The sequence below is a fragment of the Leptidea sinapis genome, chromosome 6 (genome assembly GCF_905404315.1).
Source record: "Leptidea sinapis chromosome 6, ilLepSina1.1, whole genome shotgun sequence".
In the NCBI taxonomy this organism is placed as follows: domain Eukaryota; kingdom Metazoa; phylum Arthropoda; class Insecta; order Lepidoptera; family Pieridae; genus Leptidea; species Leptidea sinapis.
This window is the reverse complement of record NC_066270.1, coordinates 6,531,639-6,556,993: the sequence shown is the minus strand read 5'-3', so window position 1 is coordinate 6,556,993 and position 25,355 is coordinate 6,531,639. Positions and strand designations below refer to the sequence as shown.

General features: G+C 40.3%; 2 protein-coding genes across 8 annotated transcripts in view; one reads left to right on the top strand and one right to left on the bottom strand.

The window, feature by feature from the left end:
• Window positions 1–17,796, top strand: part of LOC126965022 (RNA-binding protein Pasilla) — a 93,808-nt gene extending 76,012 nt beyond the window's left edge. For 3 of the 7 annotated variants that reach the window (XM_050808444.1, XM_050808441.1, XM_050808442.1), the window contains 4 exons: window positions 250–419; window positions 6,707–7,055; window positions 12,860–13,009; window positions 13,165–17,796. In XM_050808444.1, coding sequence (XP_050664401.1) covers window positions 250–419; window positions 6,707–7,055; window positions 12,860–13,009; window positions 13,165–13,385 — 890 coding nt within the window. In that variant the 3' untranslated portion in view covers window positions 13,386–17,796. The other 4 variants (XM_050808443.1, XM_050808445.1, XR_007729451.1 and 1 more) reach the window with 4 other exon arrangements.
• An 886-nt stretch (window positions 17,797–18,682) lies between these two features.
• Window positions 18,683–23,879, bottom strand: LOC126964988 (putative inactive tyrosine-protein kinase Wsck). Its single transcript, XM_050808374.1, has one exon. The coding sequence runs from the start codon at window positions 23,562–23,564 to the stop codon at window positions 21,381–21,383; it is 2,184 nt and encodes a 727-aa protein (XP_050664331.1). The 5' UTR covers window positions 23,565–23,879; the 3' UTR covers window positions 18,683–21,380.
• Between the last annotated feature and the right edge of the window lie 1,476 nt (window positions 23,880–25,355).

Here is a 25,355-nt window from a genome sequence, read left to right as displayed (position 1 = left end):
ACTATACCACAACTTCCGGACGATTAAGTTGGGATGAGTATCCCATGACATATTTACATTAAACACTGACAAAAACAAACAAAATAGCGTGGAGCACTGACACAAATGAGTAATGGTGTATTCACTACACGGTCAGCTGCTGCGAACTATAGGCGCCGTCCGACCGTCACGCAACATGCAACACACAGACGAAAAAGTTTGAGACGATGTAATAAAATTTTCATTTTAAAAATATGTTTAATGTTGAAGGCGACAAGGAGAACAACAAGAAGGCGTGCATGATGATCCTGCAGAAGGTGGTGGACGACCCGCAGTCGGGCTCGTGTCCCAACGTGTCGTACGCGGACGTGGCCGGGCCCGTCGCCAACTACAACCCCACGGGCTCGCCCTACGCCGTCGCCACGCCCGAGGTGACGGAGGTGACACGCGACATGTTGGCATTACACCGCGACCCGTCCACAACGACCGCGAGCACACATTGCGCCAGATATAAAGCTTTATTCATAAGCCCGCTTCGCTGGGTGCATTTTAAAAGGAAGTAAATTAAATTTTATTAATCTTATTACAAATACAATAAGTAGCTATAAAATATCAAGGATAAATTTCGCATCGAATGGTGGTATTGTAATGTCGATACGATCAGTGGTTTAGGCGTGATTGAGCCTCATACAAAGACCTTTTTCATCTATCTTATATATATATAATGACATGAAACTACCACAATTCGATGTGAAATTTATCCTAGATGGTTTATGGCTTACTTTTATAATTCCAACGTTCCTTCATTAATTTATTTCCTTTTACACTTCGCCCAGCGAAGCAAGCCGAAACAGCTAGTATCTACATAATATAATGTAATAACCTTATCTAGAACATGGTCGATAGTTTATCAAACCAAAAAAAATAATAGTAGGATGAATAGCATTAGAAAAGTAAGAATATAACTGTAATTAAAAAGGAACAATAATTTGCTGGCCGTCTGAGGTCGGAAACTGTGGGGTCCCTCCCCACAGTTTAAGGGTAGAAAACGTTTTATCTCGATTTCCTGCAAAACTACTTAATTTTTTTCCACTACTACAAGTCCTATAGTTTTGACGAAAATTGAGATAAACCAGACCGCCCGTAAATTATTCAACGTTTCATTTTTATTATATATTCTTCATTTTGCTATGGGTTTCATTATACTATTATTTTTTTTGCACTTTTTATCATTTTCAAAGCCTTCAATCCCACGTCAAGTCAAATAATATTCTGTTTCGGAGTGTAGTTAACTAAAAATAATTTAACAAAAGAAACTTGTTTGCGGATCAAACAGACCTCAAACAGGCCACTCCCTCACTTGACAGTCACAAACAATTAGCAGAAAACTATGTAATGTGTAGCACACCGCACCGCGTTGCGGTATCCGAACGCAAGTCGCGCGACGTTGTGGATGAACGTTATTTTTTAAATTTTAGTATTTAAGGTTTTGTATTAAGTCTGAATAAACTGACAAAGTACATTAGTAACCGAGCTGGTCCTCTATACATCAGCTTATAATAAAAGTCATTTATTTTCTCAAAATTGAGTCCGTTTGAATTCTTTTTGATGTCATTTCTAATATACTAGATACTACTACCGCTTCGGAAACAAATGGTGCTCTGAGATATTATGCGTTTTTTTGCGCTTTTTTTAAGCAATTATACAATATTTTATTGTCATTGCTAATTGATATAAAATAATCATAATCTAGCCCCAGGCTGTTGGATCACTTAGATATTCAGCTGTGGAATAATAGGATTTATGACACAGCCATTTTTTAGTAAAACATTTAAATTTATTTATAGATAATGCCTGAACAGTGCCTGGGATTTGACTATAAAAGTGTATACATTTACCCTTAAAGCTATAATGTATCTTATTTATACATATAAATAAAATTGGAGTGTCTGTTTGTAATATCCGTTTTTTACTAAATAAATATATCGGAGATCTGAGGGTATATTACTCAGATAATGTAATCAATGAATAATTGACAAGGAAAGAACCTCTGTATAGTTTTTAAAAGGTGTGACGTCATTACTGTTGACATCACAATTGCTATCTTTCTCTTTCTTCTAAAGAAGACTACACGAGTAGGTATTTTATTACTTTCGTTTATTCAACGGGCAGCGTACGACGGCCCGAGCACGACTGATCCAAGTGTCGACCGTGCGGCTGTATTTATAGGACCCGGCGCACGTGCTTCTCCACGTGTTTTGAAATGCGGCCGTATTTATGGGGCTCGGTGCACGTGCACGTGTTTTCAATTCATGTTGTTTTTACAATAATTTCACATCACAATGTAATTAAAGGATATATTATGAACAAATTTTAACTAAAACTAATTGTTCTCGTTTTTATAATAGGTGTGTTGTAGTATTTGCGCCGATAGGGCCATTCTGACAGGCGGTGCGCGCTCTGCTGGTGCAGAGCGTGCAGAGAGTGTCTGCCTGGTTGGTATTTGTAAGTTGTAGTGGATTCTTATAGATTCTCGCTAGTTCTTATCGACTGTTATTGTAACCGTAGGTTGTCGAAGGTTCTCGTAGAGTTCTCGAAGATTCTCGTAGAGGATTGAGAGTTCACGTAGATTTCTCAAAGATGGTCTTAGATAATTGGGAGGTTCTCGGATATTCTCGTAGAGAATTGGTAGTTTTTCGCAGAGTTCTCGGAGATTCTCGTAGAGGATTCGGAGGTTCTCGCAGAATCCTCGCAGATTCTTGTAGGTTCTTATTGACCTGCAAGTATATAAAGTTGTATGAGGCTTTTCAGAGGTTCTCGAAGAGTTCTCGGAGGGTCTCGTAGATTAATAAAAGGTTATCATCAGGATGTTTTGAATTATATAGAATAAAACTGTTCACATTGTGTATTCATCAAGAGTCCGTGGTAAGCACAAGTGTGCAATGTGATTAGGTCAGAGGTAACACGCTCCAGACACTCGTATGGATCTGTGGTGTGTACGTGTCTAATCACAATTCCACAAGGCTTCCCAACGGTATCTCCACGGTTCTCTTATGGATACATCATGGGTCCGTGGTTATCCAAGTTTATGACATGATTAGCTCAGAGGTACCACGCTCCAGATATTCATACGGATCTGTGGCGTCTAAGAGTATACTCACGATTCCACAAGGCGTCCCAACGGTATCTCTGATGGATACATCAAGCATCACAAATGTATGACGTTGTTAGCCTGAGCTACCACCGCCAGAGGTACCACGTTTCAGGCACTTTTCTCGTAGGACTCCCTTGTGGATTTATAAAAGATATTAGTCTGGTTGTTTTGAATTATTGAATATAGGTACTTCCCTTTACTCTGATTATCCTCACACTGAGTCTTAGTGTGGCTGCAGTGACAGCCTTTCTCATATGATTGATGGAATGGGCTGGGTGTGTTGTGCAATAGGATCTCGGTGAGTAGGTAATTCATTTTCCGCCGAAACGGTCAACTGTTCACCAGTTTGAGGTGCCAGACGGATTAAAAATTAGTGCATCATACAGTCAGTTGCAACCACAACATAACTCCAACGCAACCGCACCGTGAGACTAAAATTCCTAATTTCAGCTACGTTACCCACGCTGATTGACTGCCATCATTGCAATCGGCCAAGATTAATGCCAAGCTCGAAGAGACCATGACGCAACCGTGCCCTTCTACAAAATTATCTCGTCTTCCTTCTATAACAATAATAATGTTACACGGCACATGGGCACGCCCTTTAAGTTATTAAATTTCATACGAGCACTGTGCTCCTCAATTGTAACAAAATTAAAATTTCTCACGTCACTAAACGTTGCCGTGACAAACCATCAGAACATACCAAAGTATGCGCGTCTATCAGGATACCACGCAAATAAGCATGTACAGGTGCCATTCTGCAGCACCACGAGCTGACACCATACTGCATCGTCAAGAGCGGATTCCGCGATGGAAAATGCGCCTCACGATCCTCCGCTATAGACGCTATGCATCACGCCAGGCTATGCAGCAAATGCAGTTGCCACTTCCTAGCACCTCGAGACAGTGACACCATTGGATCCATTAAACATGAAAATAACAAAAAAAAAATAAACTTATTTCATAAAATGCAATGGTCATCGTAAACGCCATGTAATTTAACATACTTGAGAGCGTCTTATGTAGCTTTTAAGATTCTTGAAGAATGGTCGCGCAACACAAACTTACAGCTAATCCGTCAAAGACGGAGCTAATACTATTCACAAACAAACGCAGCCTTGGTAATCTTACATTACCAAAGCTGTTCAACACCGAACTAAGCCTTACTAAATAAGTTAAATACCTAAGGGTCATACTGGATAGTAAGTTGCTTTGGAACAAACACCTTGAACACAAGCTGGAAAAAGCGTGCATCATCTTTTGGCAGTGCAGAAGACTCATAGGCAAAACCTGGGGTCTTGCTCCAAAGAAATGCAGATGGCTCTATACAGCAGTCATCAGATCAATTATCTCCTATGGAGCAATAGCTTAGTGGCCCAGGACAGAGCTTGTGACATTACAAACCAAGCTGCAGCGTTTCCAGCGGCTGGCTTGCACAGCCATAACAGGATGCATGCGCACCACGCCTACTTCCGCCCTTGAAACCATCCTGGGGCTAACACCACTCGACATACACTTTCAACAAGAAGCGACAATGGTGACTACGTCTAAAGCTGTTGGGTGTATGGAAGAATGAAGACTGCCTAACAGATAATCTCTGGAATAGGGTAACAAAGGACTATCCACTCTGTGAGGCACCATGCGACAAGATACCTAAAACACATGCTTTTCATAAGAACTATCACATACAGCTATGAGAGAAAGATGCTGACCAGTCAGGTGTAAATGAATTAAGAATTTACACAGACGGCTCGAAAATGGCTACTGAAACTGGTGCCAGAAGATGCCGATCTTCTCACAGGAACTGAACATACACACTTCCATACCCTTGGGCACACACAACTTCATCTTCCAATGTGAGTGTGTAGCCGTCAAAGAAGCCGCCAGCGCAATATTAAGAAGAAAAGTACATGGCCACAGAATCAGAATTCTTTCTGACCTACAACTCAGCACTAATACACGAGTGCCACCAAACACTGGAACAAGTTGTCTCTTATAACCGGGTAACTCTGCAATGGATCAAGGGACATAGCGGTTCGTTGGGAAATAATGCAGCGGATGAGCTTGCAAGGCGGGCATCGGCAAATCTAGTGACTGGTCCATTGCCACTTTTGCCACGGCCCTTCAGCTAAATGCGCTCATGGATACGCTCTCTCACCAACGACCTACACAACACCCGATGGATGAATGTCTCAAGCTGTAGACAGTCGAAGGAGGCGATACCTGCACAAACTGACACGTAGACTTATCAGCCTCAACAGACATAACATCCGTATAATGGTGGGCACCCTAACGGGTCACACATCACTAAACAAACATCTTTTCACAATCGGCGTAACGGACAGTCCTAAGTGCAGAGGCTGTCTGGCCGAAGAAGAAACGGTCACTCACGTAATAAGGAGCTGGGCTGGTTGGAGTAACTGGCCATTACTGCACGCAAAATGGACCCATGCTAGTGGTTTTATTGCGGAAACAGGAGCTCCTATACCATACCATACCATCGTGTCATGTTCCGTTATCTTGTTCGGTCCAGCCCTCATGCGAATACTGCGCAAGGTATTATGTAACATTACACGTCGTTCTACACTACGCATTGCAGCGCACTCGTTCCAGTCAAATTAAGTAGACTTGAATCCTTTATCTTCACTTCGGTAGACAAAGCACATAGGTGCACCGACATTTTTTGGATCGTCTCCATCATTTTTGCATCAAGAAATGACTTGGTATCCCTCCCATCTGATTTCCATAATATGGGTATGCTTGCAGTCCTTGTGACCCTGCTTCCAATGGCGTATTGTTATCTACCAACGGTCCCTTCTGCTGGATGATGGTTGGTCGCAGTTGATCAGTTCGTATTCCACTTCTGATGTTACTCATTACTTACTACACTTCTGAGATTACTCAAATAATGTAATCAATGAATAATTGACGAGGAAAGAACCTCTGTATTGTTTTTAAAAGGTGTAACGTCATTACTGTTGACATCACAATTGCTGTCTTGCTTAAGATTACTCATTGGTTCTTGTAAAGAAGACTACACGAGTAGGTATTTTATTACTTTCGTTTATTCAACGGACAGCGTTACGACGTCCCAGAGAGGTCCGTACCGTACGACGGCCCGAGCACGACTGACCCAAGTGTCGACCGTGCGGCTGTATTTATAGGATCCGGCGCACGTGCTACTCCACGTGTTTTGAAATGCGGTCGTATTTATGGAGCTCGGTGCACGTGCACGTGTTTTCAATTCATGTTGTTTTTACAATAATTTCTCGTTTTTATAATAGGTGTGTTGTAGTACTTGCGCCGATATATATGAATATGTATACGGTACTTAAACCAAAATTTTTTTTTTACAATTTTTGTCGGTCTGTCTATTTGTTCCGGTTAGAATAGGCTTGAAATAGTTAGACCGATTTTGACGGGACTTTTATTGGCAGGTAGCCGTTGTAATAAGGAGTGACTATGTTTTAGAAATCTTGCAATGCCACGATACGGTCCAACTCTACAAATAATGTATATGGCAAAACAACGTTCGCCGGGTCAGCTAGTAATATGCGTGGGGTGTCGCAGGGGCACGCGCTCGGAAGCGTGTCTGGCGGCGTGGGCTCCGTGCTCATGAACGGCGGCGGGCTGGGCGCGCTGTCGCTGCAGCTGTCGCTGGCGCCGCCGGGCACGCCGCCGCCCGCGCCGCTCACGCCGCACACGCTGGAGCACGTGAAGGCGGCGCTGCGCCAGGCGGGCTACTCCGACGGCGCCGTGTCGGAGGTGGGCGCCGCGCTCGCGCTGCTCGTGAAGCACGGCGTGCTGGGGCTGGCTCTGCCCGCGCTGCCGCCGCCCGCGCCGCTGTCGGCCGCCTACTTCCCGCTCTCCGCGCAGGACTCCTCCGCCGTCTTCGGCCCGCTGTCGCAGGTCTCGCTCGGTGAGTGGACTCTAGTCCGTTAGCGCGACAAATACTGCACTATATTATCCTTCTGACACAGAGTCCTCTCACACTCGACTGTTTTGCTTAATCGATCACTAAACATAATATTTTTACCGGTGGGAGACTCCTTTGCGCAGGATGCCGGCTAGATTATGGGAACCACGACTGCCGTGAAGCAGTAATGGGTAAACATTACTTTGTTTCGGTCCGAAGGGCGCCGTAGCTAGTGAAATTACTGGGCAAATGAAACTTAACATCTTACGTCTCAAGGTGACGAGCGCAATAGTAGTGCCGTTCAGAGTTTTTGGGTTTTTCAAAAATCCTGAACGGTACTGCATTGTAATGGGCATGACGTACTAATTACTGAATAAATAACCTGAACGTCCTGCTCGTCTCTTATTTTCATAAAAAAAGTTTAAAATGAGGTAAATGTGATGAAAAGAAAAATCGACAAAGCCCGCAAACAATTATACAATGAATAGTTATGTTAATAGTACAATACTCACGTAATACTTATTAAAACACAATTGTTTCTGAGACATAAGCCAGTTTTAACATTTATCTTTCCGTTCCTTTTTTGCATCCTACCCTTGAGGCAGGGTTTGTTTCCCTTTGGACGATCCTAGTGCCTGTGCCGTTGCAGTAGCCGATGCGATACTGCAGGGCATGGATATTTTTATACACAGCCCTGGTTCGATGCGTCAGTTAAAGCAGCATCTGACTTCAAAAAACAGGCGTATCGAACTTGGGTTGCGGCGCTGGGCTCAAAGGATCGGAGGAAATATAACCGTGCCTCCACATTTTTTAAGCGGCAACTCGCCCGTGCGAATTCGAAGCACGTCGTCAAAATTGGCGAGCAGCTTTCCAACGCAAGTTCTGGTCGTTGTCGAAAGCTGCTCTTGGTAACTTCAACCAGCCTTCCATGCCGCCGTTGCACATGAGGAATGACATCCTGGCCCATACGGCAAAAGAGAAAGCCGATCTCCTGTGCACTCTTTTTGGCTCCAACTCCTCGACTCTTGACGACAACGGAAAAACACCGCCGACCATCCCGCGGTGTTAGAGCTCCATGCATGAAGTACAGTTCAGACAGAAAACTATTCGGCGAGCTCTATTTTCGTTGGACGTCAGGAAGTCGAGCGGGCCGGATGGCATTTCTCCAATCGTGCTTAGAACGTGTGCCCCTGAGTTGACGCCGGTGCTAACGCGTTTATTTCGGCACTCTTATTTAAAAGGCGTAGTCCCTGATTCATGGAAGTCAGCCCTTGTCCATCCGATCCCAAAAAAAGGAGACAGTTCGGATCCGGCAAACTACAGGCCTACCGCTATTACCTCCCTACTCTCCAAAATCATGGAGAGCATAATTAACCGCCAGCTCGTGGTATACCTTGAGGGTCACCAGTTGATCAACGACCGGCAGTACGGCTTTCGCCATGGTCGGTCTACTGGCGATCTTCTGGTATACCTAACACATAGATGGGCGGCGGCTATTGAAAGCAAGGGGGAAGGCCTGGCAGTTAGCCTGGATATAGCGAAGGCCTTTGATCGTGTATGGCACAAGGCGCTCCTCGCAAAACTTCCATCATTTGGGCTTCCCGAGAACTTATGCAAGTGGACCTCCAGCTACCTCACTGAGCGCAGCATACAGGTCGTTGTCGACGGTTATTGCTCGAATCCCAAGCCCGTGAATGCTGGAGTGCCGCAAGGCTGTGTGCTCAAGTTTGCGCGTTTACCACTAAAAAAACCCCATTTGCCGTATCACCGCTCTTCGAGAACACAACCCTTAAAGCCTCGCCTAGTATCGGAATACTGGGTCTCTAAATCTCGAGCGATTGCCAATTCCGTGGCCATCTGGAGGGCAAAGCCATATTGGCTTCGAAGAAACTGGGCGTCATAAATAGAGCACGGCAATACTTCAAGCCGGCCCACATTCTAGCACTCCGCGCAGGTCCGGCCACACATGGAGTATTGCTGTCATCGCTGGTCTGGCGCACCCCAGTATCAGCTCGATCCATTTGACCGCGTGCATCGCAGAGCAGCTCGAATTGTCGGGGACCTAGCGCTCTGTGAACGGCTGGATCACTCGGCGTTGCGTAGAGACGTCGCTTCATTGTGTGTCTTCTACCGCATTTATCACGGGGAGTGTTCCGAAGAGCTGTTTAACCTGATTCCTGCCGCCGAAATTCACCTTCGCACGACACGCGCCACAAGTTAGGATATCATCCCCACCATCTGGATGTGTGGCGGCCCTCCACAGTGCGGTTTTCAAGGAGCTTTCTTCCTCGTACTACGAAGCTGTGGAATGAGCTTCCTTGTGCGGTGTTTCCGGGACGATACGACATGGGTACCTTCAAGAAAAGCGCGTACACCTTCCTTAAAGGCCGGCAACGCTCTTGTGATTCCTCTGGTGTTGCTTTTTTAGAGAATGTGGGTGGCGGTGATCACTTAACACCAGGTGACCCGTATGCTCGTTTGTCCTCCTATTCCATAAAAAAAAATATACACCCATGCTTTAAACCCTCCATTAAAGATTCGGAAACAGCTTATTACCAACATTAAAAAACCCAATGTCGTAATAACCATTACATCATCCAAACGAGTGTTGTAATGTTGTACTGTATTTCATAACAACACTCCTTGGTTTTTTTTTCGATTCCTTCATGCGCAAAGAGTTTCAACAAACAGCTACATTCTTATTGCTCGATGCATGCATAGAACGTGGCGCGCCGTAAAAAAAAGTAGGTTATTTGAAACCCCGCCATTTTTCTTGAAAAAATGAGCGATTCAAGTTTTGACAGCACACCGCCGGATATTTTAAACGCTGCAAAAGAACATAATATTCAAGTTAATTTTAATATATATTATATTGCACTATACAAAATGTAAATTACTACTAAAATTCCTTCATTAATACTTAGTTTATTTGTATATAATCAGTAATGGATGATATTAGATTACTACTACGACTGGCTGTTTTAATGTTAGCAGTAAGCTAACTGTTTCAGAATCTTTTTGAGGATTCATATTCTGGGTTTAGATAAAGTCTTGTATGCAACTGTTGATAATTAGGTATTAACTCTCCCCCTCATTACACAACAGCTGCATAAATAACTAATAAACACTTTGTACCTAGGTATGTGCACAACTTGATGTTGATATAATGTTACATAAATTGAATCCTATCCTATTAACAACAGACATAATTATCAGATGAACACCATTTTTAAATGTTGCATGATCTCTGTTATATTTGTGTTGGTAATGCTGATTGAACACATTACATCCTCTTTAGTCCTTATCGCGCATCCCATTACGTACATATTTCTTTTGTAGCCTAACGTATTTCATATCCATTTGTTTCATCATTGTATTTATCTTAAACGGTCTTGTGATGAAAGGTAGCTACCGTCTACGGTGTTCGCTTTATTCAGATAAAGGGACGCCGAATTTATTTTTCATTTCTGTATTTTAATTTTGTAAAATTTTGCTTATGTACCAGTGTCGGGAAACAGCGTGTGCCGTGAACATGTGTCGCTGCTATATTATTTCTACGATAGCAATAAATATATACCCACCTTTGCAAAAAAAACGAGCACCTTACAGTCTTCGGCGTAATTTGACAATTTTGTCAAATTTGGCAATAATTTTAGTTTGTCATTGGCATAAACGACTAGAAATTTGTCATTGTTAATGAGAATATACTTTTTTACACCGTGTTAAAATGGACATGTTTATTAACGAGTATAACTTCCGCTTGCAGAGATTTCAAGTAACGATTGCATGACGACTTTTGATGGTGTCCTATGGAATGTGTCGAGATAGAGAACACATGTCGAGATCACACGTTTTAGCTCCCTGATGTTTGTGGAAGCAGTACCCAGTCTTATTTTCCATTTTGAGAGTCCCGGACGTGCTCAAAATGGGGTAAAGGTCGGGGCTCCACGCTGGTCAATCCAACCGACGAATACTGATGGGTGGGTCCAAGCATTATAGTTCATGTAAGAATCGTACGACACTCATCACAGTCGGTGCGGGTTGTGCTTGTTGAAAATTTAAATGATAATTGAAATTGCAAATGATTTCTCAAAACTTAACGGACCCTCCACCATTAAGGGTAATTCTTCAAAACTGGCCTTTCGACGTCGGACGTCGATCCTCTCCATTTATATAAATTGGTTCCTCATCAGAGAAGAGTACAGATGCTGCTTCAGATATGCTCATAATAAATAACAATATAAATAATAATATAACTCCTAGCGAACCTCAATCAACCAATCCGGTGCTCATGGAGTAACTTAGGGGCCCGCGTTGATCGTCGACTGGATCGGCGTCTCCCAGAACCTTGCCTTCTCTGAACGGAACCTGTCTCTTGGTATCGAGTCCAGGTTTGCCGCCGCCATACGTAACACTGGCTACAGCCCTCTCCCAGCAGCGCTATAATTTTACTTGCTGTTATTGATTTTTCGACCATTACAATCTACACGAAAGTCACGAACTGAAAAATACATTTTTTTTTTAATTTTTAAAAGCAAAAGTTCTCATTTGGAATTAACTTTTTTCATGCTCATGGGTATGAGGGGGTTATTATATTATTAAAGGGTTTTAAAAAGTGTCAGTTACATAGTTATTAAAACCTCTTTAGATCTTAATTATTACCAATAATGTTTTTTTGCAAAGGAGTGTACATTGCTATAGGAGAGTAACTATCAACTGTCTGACGAGTAATCTGACTTTTTAAAGATTAAAATACTGTCTAAATGACTAATGAACATCGTTTTAAAGTCTTTGTTCTTCTTCGTGTGTTGTTAGCACTACTATTCCTCTGTATAGCTTGTGACGTTTGAGTTGTTCACATGGGCGTCGCCTATCGCTATTCGATTATCTGGTGGCTGCAAGTTCACGGCACATCTTAGAAGGAACAACTTGCAAGTGATCATCGTAACCGACACTCGTTCCGGATAGCGCCTCTCTGTTGCTTTGTCGAAAACGGAAAAACACTCAATTGAGAGATTTGATATCTCCGTTCTACTCGCTTCATTGAACTCTTAAAGTGACGTTGCCGCACTTACCGTGAACAGAAAAGCGTTATCTATTTTTTTTTTTTTTTGTTAAGCCGCGATTATAACTATTATTTTTCTCAATTATTTTCAGTATTCAATCAGTAGAATCAGTGGCAAGTTTTTCCTTCTCCCATAAAAGTACCATCGGATCCGCAACACAGCGCTGCCGAGTTGTATTCGTAGTGTTTCCAGTTCGCAACAAAATTCGTACCAAATTCTACCATTCGGGCCATGCTAATGGACATTATTTTGCACACGCATACTTTATATTTTTATCATTACATTAACAGCAAATGTAGATGCTATATTTTCAATTTATACGCTTTGCTATTTTTGTATTTTAAATGTTTGTAGTAAAATCCCTTTAACTCTTTCTATATATATTTGTTTGTATAGTTTGTATCCCGCGAGACGTGTGAGTGTTTTGATAGCCGATAGGGACCTAACTTTACATTAGCATGCCCCAACTGGCCTCGACAAAATTATTTATTCTAAGTACAGCAAGTAGCAGCACTTGCTACATTGTGTTAATTGACGTTTGGGTTGAATTGGCTGTCGCGGGGGTGGGGGGTAGGAGGGGAGCGAGCGAGACGGAAGCGCTGTGTGCGAGAGGGATAGCGCTGACGGGTCGCTCTCTGCAGCGCGAAACGTTCTACTGTAAGCATAGAGCTGGGCGGGGGAGGGGGAGGGGGAGGGACAATTAGAACGTTTCGCGTTTGTATCGAGGCGCTTGACCCGCAGCGGTGGCGCCCATCTCGCTGGGGGGCGGCGCGGGCGCATTCCCCGGGGCTTCACTACTGCCGCTGTCCAAGTCGCCGACGCCCGCCGACGCGGGTGCCAAGGACTCCAAGAACGTCGAGATCGCCGAGGTCATCGTCGGGGCTATACTCGGTAAGTGGCAAACTCATCCTGCTATTCTATTATCTATGAAAAATGCGAGAACAGAATAATAAAGCTGTAAAGATAACATTAAAGTCTGTAACGTGACCAAGCTATAAACGGTAGCTACAATAGACGAGGTACAGTGTAGTAACGTGACGCCGCAGGTCCCGGCGGTCGCAGCCTGGTGGAGATCCAGCAGATGTCGGGAGCCAGCATCCAGATCAGCAAGAAGGGCACGTTCGCACCCGGCACGCGGAACCGGATCGTCACCATCAGCGGCACGCAGGGAGCCATCTCCTCCGCGCACTTCCTCATCGAGCAGAAGATTCACGAGGAGGAGCTCAAGCGCACGCGTCACCCGGCCATCTCCACGCTCATGCAGTGAGGTCCCCCGTCCGAGCAGGCTAGCCACCGTTGACAACCTGAATGCTGAATTGTGCAATATTTGAATGAAACCAGCAGAGCCTGAGCTCAGAGCTCGTGTACAAACGGTGTCTGGCCTGTTCCGAATGCGCGCTATCTGCTCGCCTGTCTGTATCCCCACGCCTCACACACACTACGCCCATTCAGTGAGGCTCAAACACACAAACAAATAATGGCATACAAATCTACAATGTATTTAGATTGTTAAAATTTTGCGTTTGTTATATTTAAACTATTATACGTTTCAGTTATTTCTTTATGATGTTATTGCTGTAATTCATCGAAAACCAAATCTGAATGTTAATGAAGGTTTTGGTGTAAAATTTTGACCTAAGGTATATTTTGACGACTTAAATGTTGTTGTAAAAAACTTGTTGATCGACTAGTGATGTGGTGGAATATTAATTTGCTAGACGTTTTTATATGTACGTCCACGTTGTTGTTGAATATTGCCCTATGAAGTTTGTCGTTCATCGAATTACGAGCTAAGTTAGCGTAAGTGTTTCGTGTGCGAGGCGTGAGCTCCACAACGCCGTCTAGTCACGCGACGCGGTCGCCCCCCGCAGCCGCGGGCGCGAGTTACCTGCCTTTAGTTACGTCACATTGTCTTCACGTACCGAAATTCACGCAGCTCCCGAGGCGGAACCGAACGGGTCCTCCGTCGTAGAACGAGGTGTTTGTTATATGTGGTCGCAATATTAAAGTACCCTCGGATATTAAATATGTCAACGATTCGGGGATCCTGCCGGAGTCCGATCGGCATATTATATTTACACATAGTCAAAATAATATATATATAACGTATTATCTACATAAATTGATTTATGCGTGTACTTGTCATAATTTAGTGTTGAAGGTTTTATTGATACATTTTGTCCGCATAGCGGTCACTTATTGTTGTTATATGCGATTGTGATATCTTGTTTGTCACCTGCCATCTATCATCTGTCACTACTCCATGCACATGTTCAACGTTACGTTTCACCGCCTTTTGTTCGGTGTTGATTTCATTGTAAATGTTACCATTCGTAGGTTATATTTTGTTGATATATTTACTATTTAGTGTTGAGATAGTTTAAGTGACGATTTATCGTGTCGGGCCCGCCCCGCGCTTATAATAACCAAAGTAGTAATTTTTAATTTTTTGACATAAATAAATGAATATTCAATTTTTAATTATAAATAATGTGCAATGCAATAAAGTACGTCGTATATATTATTTTTATTTGATGTTTATTTTTTTATATTTTGTCGTGACGCTAATGAATAAGCTGAATTGTTTTTGTATTCATTCCTGATCACTCGCTGTTGAAGATCTTTATTTTTTATACGTTTATAAAATTATTATTTTTTGTTTTTATTGTTTACGTCGCGCAGTGTCGGTCTAAATTATCGTCGTTACGGTTTATCGTTAAGTACAATTAAAATATTATAATAGCTCATGTCCAATAAATAGTAGATGAATGGATTATATTTAAAGGTTTTAATGCAGATTTCTATATATTCAATATAAAGGACAATATGAAAATATTATTTACAGTTAGTGGGTAACGCTGTATCGTTGTGAGCCGCGGCGGATAGAATAAGTTGTTCGTTTTACCTCACGAGTGCCATCGCTAGGACATCCCCGCCCCATCGTCATACCAGAGAGGCCCACGCCCGCACCGGACGGGAATCAAGTACAAAACGTTATATTTACAGAGTCGGCAGATGTTATGTATGTATGTAGTTGTTGTCTCCGACCGGACTGGCCAGCGACGTGCCGCACGGGCGCGCCGTGGCCAGTGTGGACTGGAGTCATGTAGGTAGAGCATCTCGCGTAGTCGCATTCGAGTAGCTAGTGGTAGTTTTAATCCAACAATTAATTATAATTAACTAGTTAGAGCTAATCTCTTGTATTTCGTCTGTTTCCCAGTCTCACTGATCTGAGGGTAGTTATGGATTTTGTCGTCAATTAAGTGTGAGCGCTCGCGACGGTGAGTTGTGTCGGTTTGTCGTAGCGAGTGAGTCGCGGGCGCCGCCGTAGAGGTTCGGAGCGCCAGTCGCCTCGACTATCTACAAGCTCAATTTATCTCGTGTAGTCTACTTTTAAGCGGCAACGTCAATTATAAGACAGATTCAATTATGATAATAATGTCGGCGAATTTAGTGTGATGCGATATCTCGCGAGCGAAACATTAGTATGCCGTTGTCGCGCTGAATTCGCGGGACAATCTTGGCTTTTGACTTTATACACACGACAATTTCCTATCGAATATCAATTTTAAAAAATTCTCTTTCTCTTTCCTCTTGATTTGTTCTTTACATTGTATCAAAGTGAATGTCGAGTGCATTCCATCATTATCCAAGACATATTTCGTTATTAGTCGTTGGTATATATAGTACGTCTAGTCCCTACTACTACCTTACAAAGGTTAGTGCCGATTTTCAAAAACTACCCGCAGATGTGTCGGAAATAAAAAAAACACTGTAAAGAACATTTCGGTTAATAAATAAGTAAAAGTAGTTAGTTTATTGAAATAAATTACGAAAAAGCAATGGGGCTGTTCAAATATTATTATAATGTTCTCGGAAGTAATGTTGTTGTTATAAAGTTGTTACAATATTTGAGAGTATATTACTTGGATAACTGATTTTTATGCGCGGTAACTGTACCTGTAGTAAATTGTATCGTGTGGAGAGATGATAAATTGCGGAACGACAGGCCTCGTGTGTCCGGTGCTGCTCGAGAGTGTAGTGCTCCCCACCTTCGAATGTCTACGAAGAGCTGTTGGTGGCGTATAGCAATATAACAAAGGTCAATAACTTATATTAGATTCGAGCAGTGGACGCGCGTGCGCTCCGTGCTACTGTTTCTGTGATACTGTCTTGTAACGACCCGTAGCTGGTAGCAACCCCAACCCTGGCCGCCCATTAGCCCCTCTTTGATGCTAGTAGCGACAATTCCACCATTCTGGTAGCTAATGGCGATACGATTTGATTGACTCTTTTTCAAGATCCTAATTAAAATTATAATTGATAAAATTGCCCTGGAATTAATTCAATTTGAATTGAAAAATTCCATGTTTGCCTTGTTGTTCCATAAGTTTTAATACAAATAAATGTCCTCCGTGTAAAACAAATAATTAAGAATGAATTTTAAATTTGAATTGAGTTTCAATCGGATCCGGTCGTTTTTATGCATCGGTCGCGTTGTGTTCACACGTACATTTACGTTTCAGAACTCTCCCCGTCTCTTTCTCACCCGTACGTAGTTCGGCAGTCCGCACTATTCATGCCCGGCCCCTCAAGATAGTTATCGCTGTTACGATTTTAAAATATTTCGATGTATTAGTATAAGGTAGCTAGTTTACATTGGTCATTCATAATAAATTGACAATCGGACGGACGGTCTCCCGCGTGTCGGCCGCGACCGCCATGTAGACCGAATCCTACTTTTAATTTTAATAGCCAATTGTTGTTAAATTTGTTGATAGAGCGGTTTATTGTAATTAATGTTTAAGTAGAGATATCGGGAAATAGGAATGGAGCACCCCGCCCGCCCCGCAGGGAAGCGCGGCGTGTGTCGGAACATGGCTGTGCTAACTCAACATTATTTGAATCACCTTCACCGCGGCGCGCGAACCCTCGGCTGCGCACACGGCCCGTACTACTGTATGTATATAATTGCATAACATTTTCATTTGCGTTTATCTCCTTGCTCATCGTCATCAATTTATTAAAGACTGAGAAATCAACTCGCGCCTGACATTGACACGAACGCGTCCCACTCGTCGAGCGGCTGGGAGTTATTGTAATATATTGTTTGTCATTAACAAATTATCACTCGAGGTCATGGCCGTGTGCGACCTTCCCGCCCCCCCGCGCGCCGCACCCTCGTCTCATCAACCTTTACACATGTTGAGATTGAAAATGTTAAACTAATTCTAATGAGTTGTAACTTGTTGCGTATTATAAGAAGCACGTGGCTCCCGCCGCGTTATTGTATATGGTGTGTTGGTATCGCTCGTTGATTGTACACTTTCCACGATGGAATCAATAATATTTTATTATATTTTTATTTTATTCGTTATCTCGGTTTACTGTAAACGGGTCTGCAAATGTTAATGTACGAGAATACAATTTTTAATATATTATTATTGTAGATAAGTTTCCCATGCAATGTTTTTGAATTATAAATTCGCTAATTTAGTCAGAGTTACATATTTTATTGTTTAGTTGTTTGAGAGATATCAAAGTGTTTTTAAAATGTTGTAAGATTGGGGTCGAAATGGTTTCATTGTCTTAGAGTTACGAGCTGGACACCAATGTAAGGGTACCTAGAACATTGTCTGTAATTATTATATTAACATTAATAAATGCAAAACAAATTATTGTATGTTTTATTTATGATCGCGTGCGAGAGACGGACGCGAATTATGCTGTACTTACGTATGCGATAGAAAGATGAAGTGTTCGTGTCACCTGGAGCGTACCGTAAGTGATCACTGCCGCGGTGGGCTGCCACTGGTGCGAGTGGGCTCTTGCATCTGGAATTATCCGGTTTTAATTACGTGGTGAACGCCACGAATTCAGATACCGATATATACTGGTATTTGTTTGAAGGGTGTGGTGCTCTGGTGAATTGCGACGGATGACCAATCTCCACGATTGACGCGAATGATGACGCACAGTGAAGGAAATTCTACGCAATGCCAAGAGATCGAGACGTCCAAGGTGGTAAAGGTGTCTGTCGTAGAAGTCAACGATTAAAATATAGTAGTAATTATAGTATATAAGTGGCTCAAAGGTTAGGGCGGCCACGTGCTGTTGCAAATATCTACAAAAGTTGTTGGTGCTTTTAAATATTGCTACCTTAACCTATAGCTGCACAGCCGTGTTTATTTATTTTGTTGTTAGTTCTGCTTGACTGGTTTATAATCCTGCCGCGTAGGCGGCATTTGTGTCGCTGGCTGCAGTGAAACGCCGCAGCATCTGTGGAATTGCGGCGGCTAATAATGCTGCCGCCGCGGTGTGTGTGAAAACTCCCTAAGTACAGTGAAAAATAAATAAACTCATATTCTTGTCCCGTCTCAAACTCTAGTCGGTACCCACACCGGTAAAACATGAGTAAAGGCGTGGTTACTAAATAAACTGATATTGTTTGTTAACAGAACCGACACAATACCCTCAGCCCAAATCAACATTTTGTAACAGTTCCTATTAGCGAGAACGAGGTATAATATAACATAAAGGTTTCATTAAAATAAATAAAGACAATAAGTTTAAATTCATTTATTGTTATAGTTTAAATACAAAGTGTAAAAAGTAATTTATCAGATTCGTAATGGACGGATAGATCTACATAATACTTAAGTTCTACATAATACTTAAGTACACTTTAAACGGAATATTAAATAACACTAGGGCTTGTAACTTCCTGGTCTTGAAAGATGTGGATGTTGGTTATCAACCACGTAGGAACCATCGGCTCTTGTTTGTCCACACTATAAATATTATGGCGACGTGTTATCATAAAAAAAGTAAAACTTTAATTTTTAATTATGAAATATGTTAGTAGTTAAAGAATATTTTGCTTTAAATTTAAGATACATTATAAGTATTTGTTAGTGTTGAGTATACTGATAAGACAAACTAAATCATTTATTACAAATCATTGAAAATATCACAAGACCAAATAAATATATACGTATGTGTATAAAAACTAATACCTATAACTAATAAAAAAACTATTATATTATTGTCTGTTAAAATGAATCTGTCAAATAATATTAAATAGTAAAGGGGTGCTACAAGGAGCGGGCGCCCGCATACCATCGACAAAATTGATTCATGACCCACTTTCCTGATAATTATTTTAATATTAAATAAAATCAGTAAGGTTCTCTTCGCTATCGTGCAAGTTGGACTTTGGTCGAGCGTACCCTTACGCGCTGACCATGTTGCGTGTAGTGCTCAGCTGACAGCAAATATGATGCGAACAAAATTAAATCCATTCGTAACCTCTTTGATATGTCCGTACTACTTACGCAGCATAATTTTCGATTACAATGTTACGAACGCACGTTAGTCGGTCACCGTCGCACCGAACGCACTAATTTATCGCCAAAGCGCTTCAGCGGACCAACGAGTTGGCCGAACATTCTCGTTAGCGCGACGTAGCTGTACGCGCGTAGGAATTCCTCAGCGCTGGTCTATACGCGAACTTATCTTTTCTCATTTTTAGCTACGCTCAATCGACGTCAGCGTGCAAATGCAGCCTAACGTGGGTCACGATTAAGTTTTGTGGATAATACTGTTTCGAATTTTGTCAACCTTAACGGGAGAACTTTTAGATACCACATTAGGAAAATTTATATTATATAAATAATTACTATTCACGAAAAGACATGAAATTAGCTATCAATATCATGATATCATGATCATAGACTGTAGGTTAAAAAAGTACAGGTAAATATAAAGTGGTCTTCAGGATTACCAAAATTAGAGTTGCACAGGGTTCTGTTGTAGGACCCTTTCTATTTCTTATTCATATTACTTCTTAATATCTTCTGATCATCTATCTTGCTAATCATAAATCTTGGAATAATATTATTTATCACTAATTTATAAAAATACTTATTATTGGTATAGAGACTTTTACTTAAAATTTACTTTACTAAATGTTAAGCGATTGCTGAACATTGTACAACTTATAGTGGTTGTAGCTGTATTCCTAGGAATAATGTTAGATGCTAATTTGAAGCCTTTATTTCGACAATTTATTAAAGAGGCTTAGTTCTGCAGTATACACCGTAAAAATATTCTTACTATACTATTATTGGGCTGCACACCAGACATCCATTTGAGGCACCACTTTTAGTGCTCCCGCATATTTGAGGGCGAATAGGCACACCTAATACACATATTAGCAGCTAATATGCGACTCTACTATGTGGTGTCATAAATATATGTTTGGTGTGCAGCCCAGCTGACAGTGAAGCTTAGTTGCATGCAGTTGCTTAATTGGCATAAAACTGTGAAATCCCGTTAATTCTAGTAAATAAATTAAATTCTATAGTTACACAATAATTAAAATAATTCATGTCTTATCAATCATGTAATGATTATTGCCACACTGTCAATTCTTTACAATTTATAAAAGGATAAATTGCATGAAGTACATTCAAACTGTTTTTGTGTCAGTTGATTATAGATCAACTGACGCAAAAAATATACAAGAAACAATAGACAAATATACAAGAGATTGATAAATATGATCACATACAAATTAAAATAAACTATTCAATTAGAAATAACATTCTTTGGATCATTTAGTATTAGCTTTCCATTACCTTAATAATTAATTGTACCTGTACACTAAAACATTTTTAGAGACTTTTAGTGGTGATTTTCACAAAATTTAATGCTTTTTAATTTCATAATATTTCACATCATTAAAAATAAATAAAACCCTAATTCTCTAAGTTTTCTGAGTAAAAACAATAATGCATTTTATGTGCAATTGGATACTTAACTGTTTTTCACAGGACAATCTTAATACTATTTTTCACTACTTTCAAAGTAACTTTCTAACAATATACATATATAAAGCATCCTTCATTACCTTTAAAGCGAAAAACAAAATGGGATTGCTCTTTTCACACATTTAATAATCAATAATTTTCCAATCAAGTAGTCAACTGAACTGTCACATTAGATATATGAGTATTATGAGATCAAATTAAAATTATGTTGTAGTATTAGAATGAAATATTTAAAAAAAATTGGCTACTCAAGAAATGACACCTTGTAGTGGAAAATAGACTTGAAAGATATTCATAATACTTTCTTATAATTAAGTACTCAATAATATCAAGTAAAGTTACATATTTAAGATACATAATATCAGTATTAATTAATATCAGATCTCAATTTAAATTAAGTATTAATGAAAAAATAAAATTTAATAGTTATGTTATGAGATTAATTCATGCTCAGGTATATGTGGTTCATATTTGAAACCATTGAAGTAGGTGAAACTTAGGCACCTTGTGGCAGGTCCGTCTACAAATGGGGTCAACTTACTGTGAAGTTCTGCAAAATTTGGCCTCTCATCAGGGTCAATCTGCCAACACTGAAGGCAAAATTGGAACAGCTCGTCCCCCACATAGGTGGGCTGTGAAGGGCGCATACCTCGTAACACCCTCACAGCAACATCCTTACTAGATGTTTGTCCATAGGGAGTAGCACCAATAGTAAAAACCTCCCACATTAGGCATCCAAATGACCAGACATCCGCTTTAGGGTTGAATCTTGTTTGTCGCAAGATTTCATGAGCATTCCACCTTGTGTAATCAGGAGTAGAGTGAAGGGGCCTCACATGTGACAAACCGAAGCCAGACACCTTAACCTGACCATTATCACTAACCACAATATTACGACAACACAACCTTTTGTGTATGATTTTTTTACTGTGTAAGTATTCCATACCACTTATTATTTTACAGCACATTTCAATTACTGTGTTCTCAGCTAATAGACAAAACTTATTGTTCTGGAGGTCTCTGTATCGACTCTGTAAGAGCATCTCTTTTAAGGAAGTTTGAATGTTGTGCAATACAACAAACAGTGTTGTGTTTGTCTCACAGATTCCTATAAGAGTGATGACATTACTATGTTCACTAGTTTTAATTAATAAATCCAATTCCTGAAGCATCAATTTTCTGTCTGTTTTATCCAACTCACTATCAGAAATAACTTGTATTATACCTGGTGTCTGGGCACTGTGCTGACGAACTGTACCCCTCATGCACTTTCCATAACTACCAACCCCTACAACATTTGATATATCAATATCAATCAGATTTCTTGGTATATTCCAAAGCTTTCTCTTTAAATTACTGTAGTAATCTACTCTGTCCTCTTCATCCTGAAGAAAGCCCGAGTTCTCTATCTCTAAACATGGCTCACTTAGACTCAATGGCATGGACTGAGATCCTCTCTGTAGACGGGAAAGATGTATCTGTTTTCTGAGGATAATAATGACACCAATGCCAATTAATAATAAAACAACACCAATGGCAATACCTGCTCCTAGAGCTACAACAAGAGGTGAAACAACTTCTGGTTCATTTATATTCAATATTATCTTTTTGGTTGCCTCAGCATACCTTACTTTTTTGACATGGTTCTTTTCACTAACCACACCTAGAGAAACATCAATATCATTAGTCAATGGGAGTGGTGCATTATAAAAACCATTATAGGTTCTCCTGTCCCCAATTATAAAATCATTTTTAATATCTTCAGGGTCTAATTCAGCTGTTATATAGTATGAAAGTCCCTGATCCTGGGCATATGAATAATTGCCAAGATTCTCCAAAATGAATCCCTGTTGTAATAACTCAATTGATACTACAATTCTGTACATAGATATAGGGCCATTAACATTTCTAGCCTGAGGAACATGTACCAGCATTTTATCTCCAGGTCTCTTTATCACATCTATATCAGGAGGACTTGGGTCAGGAGTACCTATAACTGTTTCTGCAGTGACTACAATAGCAGCACCCTCTTCATCAAAATTGATAGCAGCCACTGATATATTGTATACAGAACCTGGCTGCAGGTTTGGTAACTCTGTCTGTAGTGTACTATTTTGTGTATGCCATTCCAGTGGCAGTAAGGTATAATCAGCAAATGTTTCCAGTACAACAGCACGAATTACATAACCAGTGATTTTAGTATATGCTTTTGGAGGAGTCCATTGAAGACGAATTGTAGTTTCAGTTAAATTGTACACATCTAACGTCATTGGCGGGCCCGGTGCCATAATTTCTGTATCATAAACACTGGCAACCTTTTCTCCACCACATTTCTGAGATTCGTTTTTTGGACACGGCGTGCTACACGTTTCTAAGTCAATTTTAAACTGCCCTGGGGAATTCCCGCAATAGCAAGTAGATTCGTTTCCAATAAGAGCGTATCTATAATAGACTTGCTCACAAGCTAGCAAACACACATCGACTGATTGCCCTGTGTGAGTATTAAGTACATCCTGAGGTAATGAGTAGCACCCAATATAATCACCACGGTCTGTTATAACACACTTGGAAAATAGTAGCATTAATGTAACAGTAAGAACCAGGAACAGCTTCATTGTATTTAACGTTCAGACGTACACTTGCGTCTTAGTCATACGCCGACATAAATTATTATGAATTAAATTATATGTTTGTGAACAAGTCCAACATACATTTACCCATCAATGGTTTAGTAAAATCGTGAATTTTTATTACTGCACATTTCATTTTAATCAAGAAACATAAAATACGAACTACAAAAACTAAGAATTAGGTATAAATTATGTGCTCAAAACCAAAATATGACAAAGTCAAAACAAACTCTTTGGTCAAAACCCGGAATATTTATTTTTCCGATTTCCACTCCTTTTTGCAGATTTTGGCTCGCATATTCCAAGCATCTGCCAGCTTCAAGTATTTTTTCATGATTTATTTCAGATTGGAAGTTTTCTTGCACGTTCTACTTCCAAGTGTTTTTATTTATTCCAAGGTAGGGAAATGAATCGCGTTAAAAGATGTACAACTCTATAATTTTTTTATATTTGATATGGTTCAGATTAATGTGGTAAAAAAATCAGATGAAAACTATTATTCACAAGTAAAATACATAAGGTAGGTACTAAACAATGCTTACAATTTAATACTATTGCTATTTGTATATTTTGAAAGTATACTATATACACAGACATATAAACTATTTAATATAGGATCAACAGAATTCAGAAGGGTTTTTATAGATGTAAAGGACGCTGATGGATATCAAACTATCTCAAAAGGGGGCTCGGTCGTATTTAGGGCAAGAAAAAAAAATCATGTCCGCATTCACATTTTGAACTATCTATAATATGAAATCTTGCAAGGTGGGCTGGCAAGTGATAATATGTCTAAGGCGCATTCTCATCAATATGGTGGTACCTAATGATTTATTCAAGTTTAATGACACAGAACCATGACTTGTTAGGAATTATTTGTTGAATTTCAAAATAATGTCTGCCTTTAAATTGGCTACTTTCTGCCTTGACTTTATCCCAGGAGTCCCTGTAATATATAAATACATAAACCAGGAAGAGCAGATAAATCCTGAGTATGTATCTTAAGCGGGAATTTCTCCCCACACACCACAGCCTCATTTGCAAGTGTGTCGGCTGTTTACTTGCCTATTATGCCACGGTGGCTAGGTATCCTGAAAAAAGTGACTGAAAGAATATTTGTTGAATACTCGTAAAGACTCCTAGTCTGTTAAATTTGAGCCTTCCTACATTACTAATATTATCTATGCTTCCTGCCTACCGGCAATAGATAATTCTAACTATAAATTTATAAAATAAGCTTAGATATTATAGCCTAGCGAAACTCTATGAGAAAAAAGCAATTCACGCGATTGTTTGAATCGTGCAGTGATTGATAGATTGACAGATGACGGCTATAATCTTGTAAAAACGGAGATAGCCAAATACACTACACTATAAGCAACTGTTCGGTTTCAAACTTAGCCGGATTATAATAATACTGTAATTACTACTATTTCAAATTTATGTCAAATGACTGCACGTTTCATACTAAACTAAATTTCAATTTTTAATAGGGCAAACCCACCTCCACGTGGTATTTATAATCCTCCTTAGTTGTAGTTGATAAGTCATACATGTTGGACACGTTTTACCCGGCCCAATTCAACGTATTGTTATTAAAATTATATAGAATGAGATTATGAATAACGGGCTATTAGATATTTCATTAGTAAAAGATGCATAATATATAGAATTTACCTAGAAAAATATATTTTCTTCGACTTGTTATTATTTTCTAGATGTCCAAATGATGGTTTTGAAAAACATAAATTGGTCGTATTATGTCAGGCTTAAAAG

What these genes read in the sequence shown, in the direction of transcription:
- LOC126964988 (XM_050808374.1), bottom strand. Translation starts at nt 23,564, where the DNA reads ATGAAGCTGTTCCTGGTTCTTACTGTTACATTAATGCTACTATTTTCC.